Source organism: Furipterus horrens, unplaced genomic scaffold (genome assembly GCF_987537825.1).
Source record: "Furipterus horrens unplaced genomic scaffold, mFurHor1.1.pri manual_scaffold_1, whole genome shotgun sequence".
Lineage (NCBI taxonomy): Eukaryota > Metazoa > Chordata > Mammalia > Chiroptera > Furipteridae > Furipterus > Furipterus horrens.
In genome coordinates, this window is record NW_028327171.1 from 173,317,961 (window position 1) to 173,334,831 (window position 16,871).

At 38.0% G+C, this 16,871-nt stretch overlaps 1 protein-coding gene across 4 annotated transcripts in view; it reads right to left on the bottom strand.

The window, feature by feature from the left end:
- Positions 1–1,621: 1,621 nt before the first annotated feature.
- ZNF385B (zinc finger protein 385B) overlaps positions 1,622–16,871 on the bottom strand; it is a 378,085-nt gene continuing 362,835 nt past the window's right edge. For all 4 annotated transcript variants that reach the window (XM_090268146.1, XM_090268154.1, XM_090268162.1 and 1 more), the window contains 4 exons: positions 9,259–9,504; positions 8,144–8,322; positions 4,597–4,698; positions 1,622–3,082 (listed from right to left, as the gene is read on the bottom strand). In XM_090268146.1, the coding sequence (XP_090124272.1) occupies positions 2,867–3,082; positions 4,597–4,698; positions 8,144–8,322; positions 9,259–9,504 (743 nt within the window). In that variant the 3' untranslated portion in view covers positions 1,622–2,866. The remainder of the gene's footprint in view (positions 3,083–4,596; positions 4,699–8,143; positions 8,323–9,258; positions 9,505–16,871) is intronic.

A 16,871-nucleotide genomic window follows, 5' to 3' on the forward strand; every position in this document is an offset into this window, starting at 1 on the left:
TTTCTGGCAATTCTACCTGAGAAGAGTTTTCAGATTCCACAGAAACCAGAGCTGGGCTGGATTATGTCAAAGTAAGCAACACACTTTTAAACTTTCCTGGTAAGTAGAGGGGGTAGAGTGGTAGTTTTTCCCATAAGCAATGGCATAGGAATAGGTATTAGTTCAAATAGATGTATCCCCTCAAGATTGACCCACTCTGCCATCTCAGAATCAGGGTGGATGATAAGATATAACTGTTGAATAATGTTTGATAAATCATTGTTTGAAGCTACTCCTGGATTATTTTTGGAGGCATTCATTTTAATTAATTGCTATTCCTTTGTAATTCCTCCCCGAGGTGATTTTTAAAAGATCTTAAACTCTATGAATCTAAACAGTAAATTTCTGAGTCTAAATATTGACATTAAACAATTTTTGAGGATAGCAGTAATCTTTAATAGAATAGATGATGATACAATAGAAATGAAATATAATAGTCATTGAGTCCATAAAAATAAAAGAACTTCTCCAAAGTGTTAAATAAAGCTTCAGAGTATGATATCCATAAGCCATGCCTAAAGGTCCAACCAAAGTTAATTGTAACTAGTTGTTGGTTAGAGTTCAAATTAGTCAAAAAAAAAAAAAAAAAAAAAAAAATCAACCAAATTCAGAATGTCAAACTAAAATCCTAATAGACTCTAAAACTAACCTGAGTATAAATCTAGAACATTAAGGTCAACAAATTTCAAATAGTTGGAAAAACTCTTTGATAAGTGTAGTCTATTGCCATGTATCACAGCTGCACTGCTACACTTTGGCCTTAATGCTTTGAGAGTCCAGAGTTACTATGTATTATCTGACACCATGTGGCTGGGGAGGCAACATGTAGTCCCTCTTGTAGACCCCTCCAGTAGAGTCCGGCCTTTTGGCCATCTTCATCCAGGCAGACATGTAGGGAGAAGCTGTCTTGGGTCTCTGGACCAGCCTACCCAGCAGCTGAATACTACTACCAAGGGACCTCTTATGAATGCCCTAGGGAACAGAAGACTAGCCCAGCCCAGGCCTGCTGGAATTCCTGACTCCTGAAATTGTAATATAATAAAATAGTTGCTATTTTAAATAACTAAATTTTAGAGTAGTTCTTTGAGAAACAATAGATATTGAGAACAAACAGTGTTGTATTAATCTTTACAATTTAGAATAGAACAAGGTGGAAGAAAAGAAGGGTGGGCTGATTAGAGAAGGTAAAGGGGGGGGTGTGAAATAAAATTCTCTAAAAAAAGATTGTAATTGCCATGGACATGAATAAAAGAAGGGCTGAAGCTTTGGAAGACCACAGCAAGTTTTAAAGAATCAGTCCCAAATTTTGGTCAGGCTGCTACTGTGATTTTGGGCCACACTCACAACTTTGACCCAATTTCTTAGCGATTCAAAGGGAAAGCTGCAGTAAAGTCTTACATCATGCAGATGCTATCAACAGTAATGAATAAACATGACAAATAAACGTGAGGCAAGTAAGAGCCGAAAACACTAAATATGTAAAAAGCAATCTTTGCATCTACTGAAAATCTTTCATCAGATGATTTCAAATTGAAGGTGTCTTGGAAAAAAATAACTTTGAAAATACAGATTTTTATTTTTTGTACTTTTATTGAAAAGGTACATTTAAAAAAATACACAGACATTTTACCATTTACGGATTGCAGATGCAGATGCTCAAAAAGAGTTCACTCTGTTTTGTTGTGTTATGATACCTCTTGCCCCTGACCACAAACATTCCAGTCTTGCTGACATCAGCTTAGAAATGGGGCATGGGAGCATGACCTGCAACATGCTCAGTGAACAGAAAGACAAATTGTTCAATTATAAATTTTTTATCTGCTGTACATTATTGCATTAGGGAGCCACAAGATTATGTAGCATCATTACAAATGAAAACAGGTTAAAAACAAAGGAGATAATTACATAGAAATACATGGATTCATTGTCTTCTTGCAGAATGCACCAGAGGTGCAGAAATGTGCAATTCAGGAAGCTCTTTTCTGTTTGTATACATTTGCTTAGCAACTCAAACTGGTGAGGAAGCTACAAAATAAGTTAAACAAAAATAGCAAACAGGTAGAAATTATAGCTATGTTATATGGCTTTCTATTTCATTTAAATATCACCAAATAAAATAGAATATAAAGAAAAATAGATTACTTTATCTTTTGTTCTCTTGAAGAGAAAATTCAAAGCTACCTTGCTTCCTAACATGTACACAGCAACTAAAAATGTTTAATTCAGACAAGAGATACAGATCTAGTACTACACAGGATAACAACAGTACTTGGGTCTAAAACAGTACACAATCCCTGTCAACAACAGTACACCAAAAAGAAAATGCCGTGATCCATTGGTAAGATGGTACCCACAAGTGAGCACTTGTGTACATCTATTTTTGTTCCACATTAGAATGTGCCCAGTTGGATTCCAGAGTTATTTACAGACATGTGAGGAAGACCCTATATTTCAAGTCTGTCAGGAAAATATTCCATACCGTTTCTAAGCCAGATCACACTCATGGAAAAATAGAGAATGGTATATGTATATATATTTTTTCTGACCAATACATTTGCAAGAAACCGAGTATCTCAGATGCACAAATTGAACGGAGTGGGACAGGGGAAGGGAATAGGAAGCAAAGCCTGTGCTGCTGAGGTTCCTAAAGGACGGGAGCGGTTCCTAAAAGCACTCTTGAATCTAATGATTTGTTCTTCTTTGGAGTCGGCTCACATTTTGTGGCTGGGTGGGAGCACGGCTACACAAAATGCTCGAACTGCTGAATCCTTTGGCTTTCCTTTTCAACTTTCCTACTCGCTGGCCTCCGGACTCGGGGCTTGGAGACTCAGTAGGGAGCGAAGAGGATGGAGGCAGGTGCAGCGCGGATGGGCCCGTGGCCCGGCCGCAGGAGAGCGGGCGCTATGGCAGGGGCCTGGAAGAGGGAGGCTGACGGCCGGGGCGGCAGCGACAGCGCCGAGGACACCGCGGCTGCCGCCAGCGGCGAGGACAGGAAGGCCGGGGCCAAAGGCTTCATCATATCCTTCTGGAACGCAAGTTTTGCCTAAAGGAGGGAGAAAACCAGGAAAGGGGTGGGGTTATTGTTTTGAATGAGAGCCACAGATATAGTTTCACAAGACGCCAACATTAAGAAGTCAAATTTAAAAAATCTTTTCTCAGATGTCAAGAAATTATTCTTTTCATAAAGCTGGTTTCAAAGGCTGCTGGCATAACTTTCCTTTGATTTATGTCCACTTCAACTCTTTTTTGGTCTTTGCCATTGGGCACGAGGACAGAGGAAAGCCTCTCTGAATAGATCTAAATCTACTTAATATTGCTGCCGAGAAAAACAAAAACGAAGACAAAAAAGCCCCAACCATCCCCAGGCTTCCTGCTGAGGCAGGGGAGCTCAATTAAAAATTCTGACTTGTCTTAAACCACAATGCAGCCTTGCAAGAGTTTTAAAAACTTTTTTGAAGAATATCCATGACCCTCCTCCACCTCACTTCTTTTCCAAAAGCCGCATTGGGATAGGTGACTGGGGTCCTGGACAACAGGAACCCACAGGAGTTATGAAAACAGTCAGTTTACACCTCTCTCTCTCTCTCTGGCCATTAAACAGTCTCCCTGAAAAAATTGCAGCGAGCTCAAATTTCTTTCATTGGGACTCACTGTAGGCGGGCTAGCACACTTTCTCTATGTAAGGGAATCCCAGGGTGGAATCTTCCTGTGAAGTAAGAAATCAATCCTTAATTTCTCTCTTTTGCAATCAGGAAGAATTTTGCAAGCTGCATTTGCTTAATGCATGTGACTCTGTTTCCAGCATCAGATGGAGGTTTTAAAGAAGCTGAAAGATAAGTAACCTCAATATCACCTCCAGCTGGCCACTCCCAGCTTCAACCTCACAGGGAATGTCAGGCTGGGTCCCAGGGAGATTATGAAATCCATTCATCAGGGTATTTATATGACACCCATTGCTGAAGTCCTTGCGTATTTTTGCAAAGAAATGGAAAATGGCACATACTGAGAAGCAGGTGAGACAGACTTATTATCAACATGCCTACTGGACAAGGAAAGAGCAGCACATGCACCTACTTTGCTTTCTGTAGAGATAGGGGAGAGGGGAAGGTAAAAAGAGGCAGGGAGGGAGGAAAGAGGAGGAAGCAGGGACAGAGGGAGGAGGAGGGAAGGAGAGAAAAAGAAAGAAGAGGGGAAGACATTAAATGAATATTTGTTTTCTGAAAGCAATTGCTTTTCCCAGGTTCAAGAGTCATCACTTTTCTTGTTCCAGAGCCTTTACTTTTCTTTATATGCTAAAGGAAGTAGCCTTTTCAAAAGGTTCTGGTAAAGGGTAAGTTATTAGCTATTAAAGAGGTTCCACTTCTCTTCTCTAAGGACGGTTCTTCAAGGTGCCCTACAGCAGGAACTAAGCAGTTCGTTTTAAAACTTCTGTCTCTGAGGGCTATTTAAGTTCCAAACCGTTCAGGACCAATTAGTCCCTAGGCCCTCCTTACCCACAGAACCTTCCCAAAACAGCAAGGCTGCCCCACAAAAAAGGAACAGATAAGGTGAACTCACGGCTAAAATGCTTGGGCTCCGCTGGAGTTTGTTGTAAGGGCTATATTTGGGCTTCAGTGGTTTCCCTGCAACTCGATCCTTATGCCTCCGGCTAGAAATGTGCTGAAAAAGGTTTGATGCCTTAGATGAATTTAAATGTGAGTTATTTATTTAAATTATATTTTATTGATTATACTATTACAGTTGTCCTCATTTTCCCCTCTTTGCCACCTACCTCCACCCAGCACCGTCACTCCCTCAGGCAACCCCCCAACTGCCCTGCCATTGCCATTGTTCATGTCCATGGGTCATATGGGTAAGGGGCTACTCCATTTCCTATACCGTGCTTTACATCCCCATGGCTATTCTGTATTCATACTTTTTAATCCCCTCACCTCCTCATCCAAACCCCACACCCCCTCCCATCAGGCAACTATCAAAACTCAGTGTCCATGATTCTGTCTCTGCTCTTGTTTGCTTACTTTGTTTTTTGGATTCACTTGTTGATAGGTATGTATTTTTACCATTTTATTGTTCATAGTTTTGATCTTTTTCTTAAGTCCCTTTAATGCTTCATATAATAATTTGGTGATGATGAACTCCTTTAGTTTTTTCTTGTCTGGGAAGCTCTTTATTTGCCCTTCCATTCTACATGAGAGCTTTGCTGGATAGAGCATTCTGGCTGTAGGTCCATGATTTTTATGACTTTGAATATTCCTCAACAAACCCTTCTAGCCTACAAAGTTTCTTTTGAGAAATCAGCCGAGAGTCTTATGGATGCTCTCCTGTAGGTAACTAACTGCTTCTCTGTTGCTACTTTTAAGAGTCTCTCTTTATTTTTAACCACTGGCATTTCAATTATGATGTGTCTTGGAGTGGGCCTCTTGGCATCCACCTTGTTTGGGACTGTCTATGCTTCCTGGACTTGCATTTCTATTTCCTTCATCAAATTAGGGAAGTTTTCTTTCATTATTTTTCAACTAGATTTCCAATTTCTTGCTCTTTCTCTTCTCCTTCAGGCACCCTTTATGAAGATGTGAATCTTGGAACAGTTGAAATTGTCCCAGAGAGGCTGCTTATACTATCCTAATTCTTGTTTATTCTCTTTTCTTTTTCTTGTTCTGATTGGCTGTTTTTTTGTTTCCATATGTTCCAAATCATTGACTTGATCCTAGCTTCATCCATTCTACTGCTGTTTCCCTGTAAATTGTTCTTTATTTCAATTAGTATATCTTTTGTTTCTGACTGGATCTTTTTTATGCTGCTGAGGTTGTTATTAAATTCCTTGAGCATTCTTATAACCAGTGTTTTGAACTCTGCACATGATAGATTGCTTATCTCCATTTCATTTAGCTCTTTTTCTGAAGTTTTGATCTGTTCTTTCATTTGGACCATGTTTCTTTATCTCATTTAAGCAGGCTCCCTGTGTTTGTTTCTATGTATTAGGTTAAGCTGCTTTGGCTCCATGTCTTGGTTGTGACCTAATGTAGTAGGTGTCCTGTAGGGTTCAGTGGCACAGCCTCTCCTATCACGCAAGCTGGGTACTTGAGGTGCGCCCTTCATGTGGGCAGAGTACACCCTCTTGTAGTTGAGGTTTGGTTGCTGTTGGCAGATCAGTCAGAGGGATTTACCCAGGTAAGTCAGCTGCAAGGACTGACTGTGACCACTGACCACCAACCTCTGTCCTCTGTGGAGGATCAGGTGAGCAGGAGCAGGGTGGTGGTGCTCCAATGTGCTTTGTATTTGTCCACTGGGTGCACAAGCTCTGGGGTTTCCCAGTTGGTGCAGGCCAAGGTCAGCCCCACCTGCCTTCTGCCCTGGGTCACCCTGCCTGAGATATAAAGCAATCTGAGATGGCTACTACTTGTGCTGGGCTTGGAAATTCCAAGGCGAAGCCAAGCTGTGAATCCGGGCTGGCTGCTGCTAGTGCCAGGCCTGGGCCTTAGTAACCACATAGCTTATCGTCTCCAGGAGGGAGCCTCTCTTGCTCTTTTACCCATCTGGTGATGCACAGGCTATGCGCATGTGCTCTCCAGCCCAGGAGTATGTGACCTTGTGACCCTAGCAGCTGAATGGCCCATAGCCATGTGAGCTCCACATGTAGATTCCAGGAGGGAGCATGAAATGGTCAGCAGCCAGCAACAAGCTAAGCTATCCAAATGACTATTTAGCAGCCACCTGCAGGCTCCAAAGGATGATTCTTCAAAATGGAGCAGGAACTCTGGACATGTCCTTTTGTTTTGGTCCCACTGAAGATGGTTGGACTTTGTCTTGGTTTTACAGAGGAGATGAGCTTTGAGATGAGGGTTTGTAATTCTCCTAGATCATGAAGCATCTGAATAAAACCTCTTTCCTTTTTCAACAGCAATGGCTGTATGGGTTTGGCTTTTGTGGCAGCAGGCAGACAAACCCCCTTTTTCCTTTGGTAATTATTCAATAACAGTGTGGGTAAAATCACCCCACTCTCTAAATTAAGATTTTCTCCCCACTCAGTTGTAATGCCTCTCTCTCTCTCTTCTTTCTCTATAGCTCTTATCTGACTTTGCCTGGTCTTACCACTGTGACTGCTGAGTCTGCCTCCCTAACCAGATTTTGGGCCCGTTGAAGATCAGCTGAACATCTCTCTTATCTTCCAGAAGTTTCTGCTTGGCTGTATGATCCAGGTGATTGCGGTGCTCATCTGTCTCTAATACCTAGTCTGGAATTTGACATATAGTAATAATAGGTGTGCAAATATTTGGTACCAACTTTTTCTTCCACAGAGCCACCTGTATTTTGTATCTTGTATGCATCCTGTAAAGGTGTGTATAAAAAATAGGGGCCACATACTAAACCTGACAAGTTCAGGGGAAGCCTGTATAGTGGGCCTTAGAAACTCAGAGACCTAACCACATAGGATGATCTGAAATGAATAATTTCCAACTGAAAGAAAGTCATGGCAAATAGTCATGTTCTAGTTTGGTATCATCCCTGACAAAGGTCAGTCTTTACCTTAACTGACCCTGTCTATTGCCTTCTTGCATCAACATAACATTCCTTTGGGATGTCAGGGTAATTTCCTTTTTCCAGACCCCTCAGGACACAATCACCCACCAGAACAGAGACTACAAAACCCCTACTGTTATTGTTATCATGTTGATTTTTAACTTAACTACCCTATACCGACCAATGTAAAAGAAATATGTGTCTATTCATTTTACTTTTTATCCAGTCCCAGAGATTCCCACCCCCCTGCCCCTTTGCTTTCTTGTGCCTCCCTAATCTATCACCACTGAGTTTCATGTAACCCCCTTATGCCTCCTCCTTTGATTGTAATGCATAAAATAAGGTACAAAACCGCCATTCTCTGAAGCATTTTCTCATTCTGAGGAAATTTTGCTTCCCAGCAGTTGTCATCAGTTTGGCTCAAATAAACTCATATGAATTCTTACAAGTTTGGACCTTTCTTACATTGACAAAGGTTAGTGAATTTAACTGTGAGTAGAGCGACAATCATTATATGGATTATAAGATACACAGTCAAGGGGTGACCCCAAACAACAGTGACTATTAATTCTGAATTCATTACCTGTTTGAGTTGAATTTCTGAATTAACATGAACATCACAGATTTCACAATGAAATGTCTTGTTCTGTAGTCCTGACCCCTTACTGCCATTCTGCATCTTTAATCTTGATCCAGGTCTAGGATAGGACTTAATTGGCCCAGCCCCATTACGAGCTTCAACCATGGTCTTGTGTTTAGATCCTAAAACAGAAAGAGATGTATATTAAATAACTATTTAAGAACTATATGAAGCTTGTTGTTTTCTTTCTTGAGAAGTATTTTCAGGCTGGGTTTCCCAATGCTTTTATTTTAAATACCATTTTAATTCTTATTATAAAGTTAACACATTTTCATTGTAAAAAATGGGAAAACAGAAGAATAGAGAATAAAAAAATATAGAAAGTATAGAGAAGCATAAGAAAATAAAGATTACTCATATTTTCAATACCCAGACATAATCCAAGTTACCATTTCAGTGCCTTTCTTTTTAGGTTCATTTTTAGTATTTAAAAACTAAGTCTAGTCCAGTGTCATCCCAATAAATACAATAAAAAGAAAAAATATATATAATCAATAATATTGTGAGAAGTTTTCATGGTGAAAAATGGTTATTAGAATTACTGAGGTGATCACATTGTAAGGTATAAAAATGTCAAATCTCTATATTGTATACTTGAAACTAATATAATTAATATAATACTGTATACCAACTACATTGAAATAAAAAAACAGCATATACATATTTTTTCAAAGTAGGGATCACACTAATTAAATATTCTGAAAATTTCACATATTGAATTATGTACATATTTTCTTATAATTACATTTTAATGGCTGAATAATATAATTATATAATATTGGGTTGCTATGATATATTCAACATTTCCCCACTGAAGGACTTTTATGTTTCTGTTTTTTCTTTTGTAAGTGTATTACAGTGAACATTGTGCACAGATATTTGTTCTACCTTGTCACTTCCTTATAATGAGTTTTGGGGAAGCATTAGATACTTTTGAGAAAATAAAGAACACAAAAAGTTTTCTCTCCAATCTGCTTTTGCCTTGCTTTTTCTAAAGTCATTATGATCACACTTTTTTCAAACTTATACCTTTTTAAATTCCAACAATAGCTGCTAACCTGTGTTGTGTGCCTCTAGCTGTGACAGGGAGTTCACAGCCACTTTGCATAGAGAACAATAAAGCAATTTCTTGGCTTTTTCTTCTTCTGATTCAGAAAGAGTGCCAGGGGCTCCATTTGTGCTCTTGGAGAGAGAGGTGTCTGCTCCAGGGGGCAGGGGTACTGTGCCAGACTTGAGGAGAAATGAGCCGCCGTCAGAGCTTGATGGCTGACTGGAACTGTGGGCTTTTAGCTTACCTTTGTCTTCTAAGGGAGACACAGAGATATGGTATTAAAACCTCATATATCATATAAACACTGCTAGATTGACTTAAAGGAATTAAAAATAAGAATTTGATTTCTATATTTGGTTGTACCCCATCACAGAGTTTAGTCCATTGAATCTGATTAAAACAGAATTCCATGCCATCAGTTTCCATATCAGGTCACCCAAGGTCATGACGACTTATAAAAAAATGACTTCATTCTCCCACTCAAAGCAGATAACTTCCTGTCTAATATCCTTGAGTTGTAATTTTTTCTCCAGGGAAGACTTTCATATATAGGAAAACCAGCTACCCTCCAATATGATTACATAATATGATAGTAACATGAGATAAGTCATTTAGGCAATGGGAGTGTCATTCAACTACTCATGTTTTTAATTGGGACATGAATATAAAGTTAAAATTCAATCTTACACCAAGTTAAAAATTTTGTTTGCAGGGAGGGGTAGAGAGAAGGGAAGAAAGAAACATGGTTCACTTGGGTTATGATTAGTTAAGTTTTTGCTGTCCTTTGAACAGAAATGAAATTTACCCAAAATATAGGATGCAAAAATTCCATTATACTTATTAATTACTGCCACTCTTAAGTCATAAATTTTAAATAATGACATTAACCATGAGCACAGTATGAGGTTTAGCCAAATGATTTATAGACATCTTGTCATTTGATCATGTACCTGCTAAATGCTTATATTCCTCAGGGCTCATGTACAACTATATGAGGGGCCAGAGTGACTTGAACTCTTCAGGGTTCATTTGCTGTTCAACACAGGCTCTTGTTCAGTGGTCCCTTTGGGAAAGAGACTGGAACTTCTTAGGCAACAGCAAAATCCAAGAGAGGGTTAATCCTGCTAGAGCTGGTGCTCTTAGAAGATGTCTATAGGTATGCTAATAAACTCTCATTAAGAGAGAAGGGGAATTAAAACTGAAAATGTATTTGTTCATTGCCCTAGCTAATTTGGAACTGTGTACTATGGGCCCAGATGACCAAGAGGGCAGGCATGCCCAAAGAAACACAGTGTGCGAGTGTGTGTGTTCTGCATACCAGGCAAACCAAAGCAACATACACATCAAAAATAAGATGGGTCCTATTTCTACTTCATTGAGGAATTAGCAGTTGACTTCCACCCCTTTTTCTACATTGGATCTATCCAAGCAGGGGATTTGACGGTTGAATTCCAGGTCTGCGTGGTGTGTAGAATAAGTGAAGGCTCAGATCCCTTTATATTCTTGGCTTCCACAATCTATATTCCTTTCCAGCAACTTTATTACAACTTCGGAATGCCATGAAATATGATGGAAAAGATCTGAGATGTTTACTAAGCTGACCTCAGTAGTAGGAGATAAGGAAATAAAATCATCCTCCCTAAATGGTAATAGTGAGTAAATTAGATAGAAGATTATTTCAGACCTGGAACTCTCTCATCTATAAGAATCCCTCAGATTACATTTGACATAGAACACACCAAGTGAAATTATTCAGTAATCTTAATATTTGCCCTTATGGCATTACTGTTTCTTGTGATGGAAACTTAAGTTACTGCCCAACAAAATCTTTCCTTCAGTCATTTCATAGGATACTTCATATAAATTTGAGCTAATTTCATTTCAGTCATTTACTCACTCATTTTCTCTCCTTTTCATATTACTATTTTAAAGTCCATTATATTGATCTTCATAGATTCCTATGTTTATGAAAAATTTTACAATTTACAAAGCGCTATTACTTACATTATCTTATTATCTCTCACAACAAACTTGTGAAATAGGTAAGATTGAAAATGATTATTCCCATCTTAACGATGAGGAAACTAAGGCTCATCGTGAGACTTAGTCATAAGAAGCATGTCATAAACGAGCACGTTTTCTTTAGCTCTTCACCGGTGGTAGTGTTTTAATCTTCCTGCACAAAGGGAAGACTGCCTGTGGCATTAACATTATAAAAGGCATACAACCATCACCCAGAAATGTAAAATGGCTGTTGCTTTGTTTTAAAATTACACATTAGTTTTAAAGCATATTGTCCTTAAATGAAAATATATATCCGAGTCAACAATTATTTGATTCAGGTAACATTGAGAAGATGAACAAAATTATATCCTTTTTCTCTGTAATCCTATTTCTTTAAAAAAATTAAACATTTCTCTTTCGTATCTGTTTTTCAAAAGAGGTCATTTATTCATTAACAAATGCATATTAACAATAAGCTAGTTGCTGACAGTGTGCTAGATGTTGAAGAAAATAGTAAATAAAGTAGGTATAGGCTTTAAGAAAGCAACAGTCATTCAGAGAGCTCTAATTTATGATGGAAAATGGTAAGAGGCATGACGGCACACAGTGGGAAATGATTACTCCCGGCAAGGTAAAAGGAGACATTTTTCATAAAGTGGCATTTTGGCTGGGTTTTGAAGGTCGCATTTAGATAAGCGTAAACCGGGGTGAAAAGAAGTGGGGAATGTGCAAATGGTTCAGTCACATTCAGGGAATTCTGCCGATAAGTTGATACTAGGTGGTCAATATGACAGATCCTAAAACCAAGAAAGTCACTTACACAATAATAAATTATAGCATTCTTTCTGGATGTGTAAACTTACAAGTTTCAAAACTTAAATTTGTTATTCCTCATTTTAATTGCTTGTTATTTTTATCAAAATCCATGATATTATTTCTCTTTCTTTACTGGCATTTTAAAGCCTCTTTATGTTGTGTGTTAGAAAATTTAGTTACTGTGCTTTTTCCTTCAGTTTCTTTTAATAAAGATGTGTGTCATCCAGAACTTCTGGCTCATATGAATTCCACTTTCAAGTATTCCCTCACCTCATGTTAATTAGCAGGGCTTCTCGCTGTCTGAATTATTTACTCATTACTCAAACACTTTTTTTAAGGTTTTATCCTACAGGATTTTGAAGCAAAATTTGCTTAGCTAAATTATAATTGCCCTTTGTAACAGATATCCATAATTTATGCAGTCAGGTGACCATAGTTCTTCAAAGTAGTCTTCTTGAGAGGTTCCATGTTAATTTATTTATTTTCCAAAGCTCTAAACATTTTGAAATCCTCTTTTTTTTCTTTTTGGAACTATTTTCATATCCAATTGATATGAGTATGTGAAGGGAATGTCTTCAATATTTTTAACTCCAGGAACTTGACTCATATTAACCCCCCTATTCATCAAACTCAGCACTACATGACTCAAATACAGTGTCAGGGGGTTAATATGCTAACAGAAGATGAAAAGAACATGCCAGAACCCCTAAAATATTACACACTGGGCCTGATACTGGTGGGCCCTTCACATCCAATGCCATGTTGTCATGCCTCATGCTAAATTCCAGAAACTCCATGTCTCCAAGCATGGTTGATCTCTGTGAAGCTTGCTAATTCGTAATTAACTACGTTTATATCTAATTTTCATAGCCTGCTTTTAGACTAATTCTGGAAGCAGTGAAAATTATCTTTAAATTAAATTGACTCTTTATTGAATCAGGATCTATATGTCCTTACCTTAAAAATAACAGAGAAGCTTACTTATTTTAAATAACTTAGGATCCATGACTAATTTCATAAGTTCAGAGCAGGTCCTGTACTGTAATTGTCTGCCAGGCTACAATCCTGACCTAGGCTATCCCTCCCTTTCCATCTGAAAGCCTATGCCAGTCAGGTCCTGGCCACTGGGATACACCCTGCAGAGACTTTGTGGTCCAGTGATAAGGCCCTCCTTGTCTGAGGTCTGCATGACAACTGCCCCATTGTCCCTTGTGGCACTTTGTTGGGGAGCAGAAGCTGTCAGTCTCACACTCACATCAAACAGTGGCCCCTCCAGATAGCTCATGTTGAAAGCTGGCAGCCTACACTCTGTATCCATGAGCTGGCACCAATATTAGTGAAGTTGTCACTTTTCTAAGGTGGCACAAAAGAGGGCTTGTTTGCTAGAGTTTGAATCTAATGAACAGCTTCCTCTGATTTTGTGTAGTTTTCCAGCCATTTAACTTGTAAAATAGAGAAGTCATATTTCAATTTCTTCAGGTTGAAGAATTGGCCCTTTTCTGATTTGTCACTAAGAAATGTGAAACAGTTATTTCTGAGACAGCTTTATTATGGAAAATAGAATAACTAACTCATGTCATTCAAATCAAGTCCCTCAGGGAGTAGGTCCAGTAATGATTCAAAAGCCAGGAATAAGATTAAAAATGAATTTTCTAGGTAGAAGGAGGAGCACGTTGTTTTTTTCCCTTCCTACATGAATGGCATTTTACAAAGGAACCATGGATTCATAAAGTTGGAGGAAAACATTTGCATTCTGCTCCCCCCCACCTCCTTCCTCTGTAGATTAAAACTTTAGGGTTTAGCTTTGATACTCCAGGCAGAGTGAATGCACACTGACAATAGGAAGGTCAGTCTGAATGATACAGAAGAAACTGTGCTTTTCTTCATTTAAAAAATGTATTTTTATTTAATACTGAAAACACGAAAATTCACTGTTAGCAAACAAGCTTATTGCCTCAGACTATTCCAGGGAGCTAGGTATCAGCTCTCAGTCATTCTGGACCCAACTGGGTACTGCCTGCCCTAAGAACACTGGGCTGGGCTGCCAGGCATCCAAAAGTTGCCAGTACTTTAAAAATATATTGCTAAAAGCTAGTCATACTTTTACATTTCGAATCTAGCATTTGTGCCTAAATTCAATCTGCTGCTTTATTACCAAGGAGTCAAAGAAAGCTTTATATTGATATTGATATTTTATATTTATAGGTTGCAGTAGAAAGTTTGCTGCCTTAGAAAGTGATATTAATTTAAGAGGCCTGGCTAAGATGTTCTTTCCCATCCTACCTGTGGCCCGAGATCTATAAACCTCATCAAGTCATTAGAAGAAGCTATTATGCAAATAGCATATGGAGACTAGGGAAAAACACAACTGTAATCCTATCATACTAAACAGAAGTTTTTAACCTGGAGTCTGTGGACTTCTAAGGGACCCATGAGTTCATGGGATCCATGAACTTGGATGTCAAATGTATCTTTATTTTCATTTATCTCCAATTGAAATTTAGCATTTCTCTCAATTGTAAATGAAGGCAACAAACTAGAGCAGTCTTATCAGTACCTGTAACTTTGTCACCAATAGAAATCAGATATTTTCACTGGATATTGTAGTTGTCCTAGAAAGCTTGAAATAACATTTATGCTCATCACCCTTTCAAAATTGTGGTAGATATTAGACCTGTTGCTAGATCTTAATTAATGCATTCTATTAATTACTATGTATATTGCCATATTATAACAATAAATTAAAACTGTATTTCTAAATAATTGCTTTTCTTTGCAAAACTATAAATTTTATTTTATGGATTTAAAAACATTATCCTGAGACTAGGCTTCACTAGTTGGCCATAACAAGAGGTTAAGGACCTCTGTATTTATGCCTATTACTTCATTATGCCTTCATTTCTGTCTTTACCCATCATTTCAGCCACTTTTTTACCCATATCATAAATTCCCTTCCATGTTCCCAAGTGTCCTTTCATTACCTGAGTTATTTCAACAGACAGTCTTACAAATGTCAACTCCTATGCAGAACTGGTCTCACTGATGAGAATCCTCTTTGCTTCCACCCCCAAACCAGAGACCTTGTTGCCTGGCTAACTTCTTGTCACCCACCAGGCACAGAGAGTTTAAGTCTTTTCTGCCTAGGCCTTCCCTTCCTTCCCAGACAAGGTAAGCATCCCTTTCTTTTTCCTCATCAAGCTTGTTATCACATGTCCAGTATCTACCCTTCCAAACATGCTTTGATGAGGGCAAGACCAAGTCTGCCTGCTTCACTGTCATATACCCAGTGCCTAGTATGATGCTGGATATTCAGGGGGGGCTTAGTAAACATATGACTATGCAAATACACACACAAATAAACCATTTTTAAACTCTTAACTCACTATATTTTGTAACTTTATGATTTAATGAATCACATGAATATTGCATGCTGTTATTTGTATTTACTTTAAAGCTGCATAATATTCTATTAGATATAGTACTTTAAATAACTTCCCTAGTACTGAGCCTCTTGTTTACAGTTTTCATTAATACAAATAATGCTACGATGAACATCATTCCTAACATTATATTTTTCTTGCTTTGTATTTAGGATTATTTCTTTGGTATTAACTCACTGATCTGATGCAATAAACACTTTTTTGGTTCTTGATTTATCATATGACATTGCTTTCCAAAAGGGTTCTCTCAATTTGAAATCCTTTAATATAAACAGAACATCTACTCATGATTTTTCAAAGTATTTTTAAGAACTTTTGCTAGATAGTAATGATTATGTCTTATTGATTAATCAAAAGATTGGGTAAAATTTTGGTTTAAAAGAGTAAAATAAATAACTTCTCCTAAGCTCTAAATGTGGTAACTAATTCTCACATTGAGTAAAAATATTCTATTTTGTTAACAGAGAACTAAGAACAAAGATATTGTGCTAGGAAAGACAAATACTTTTAACTTAGATATGCATTTTTATTAGTTAAATAGGAAAAAATCATCATAAGACTGACAGAAGTTTAAATATTGAGAAGCAAGGAATAAAATAATCTCTATTATGACAAGAAATTCTAGTAATTATGTCACTTCATATTTGAAAGAAAATAAAGCACGCATTTTTTTAGAGACAAAAATAATTAACAGTATATGAATATACCAAAAACTGTACACTAAGACAAATTTTTGCAAGCAACTAAGAGTAAAATGCATGGACTGACAAGCTTCTCCTATTTACTGACATGAATGCTCCCAGGAACTTGTCAGGATTAGTGTTTCTCATTCTGATGACACTCTCCCTCCTCCTCCTGTGATCTCAGTAGTCAACCCTGGCTTCAGGATGGCAGCTCCTTCATATGAAGCAGCCACATTTTTCCCTCAACAAATGGAGATGTGTTAAATTGTCCCTTCTTTGTTACTGTAGCTGAATATGGAACAGATTGTCGACCTATGAGGTGGGGTATCTATATTACTGAATATGAAAGAAAAAGAGCTAACCAGCATCTTTTTGCCCTGTCCATATTCTATGGAGGCACCAGAGCTTGCCCACATTCAATTCTACTTAAAGTTATTAATTGAATATTTACTAACTATATGACTACTACATACAGGATGAAGAACCAGGAGCTGCAGGGAACATAATGAATGAGATATGTTAACCAGTGGAACTATGAGTAAAAAGACATTTCCTCCATTACACAGAAATGTGAGGAAGACCAAGAAGAAGGTCCTTCTACATCTTTAAATGTCCCACTGGGAAAGCCAGGCTTATGAAACCTTAATGTGCTGCAATGAAAACACAAGTGCAATGAT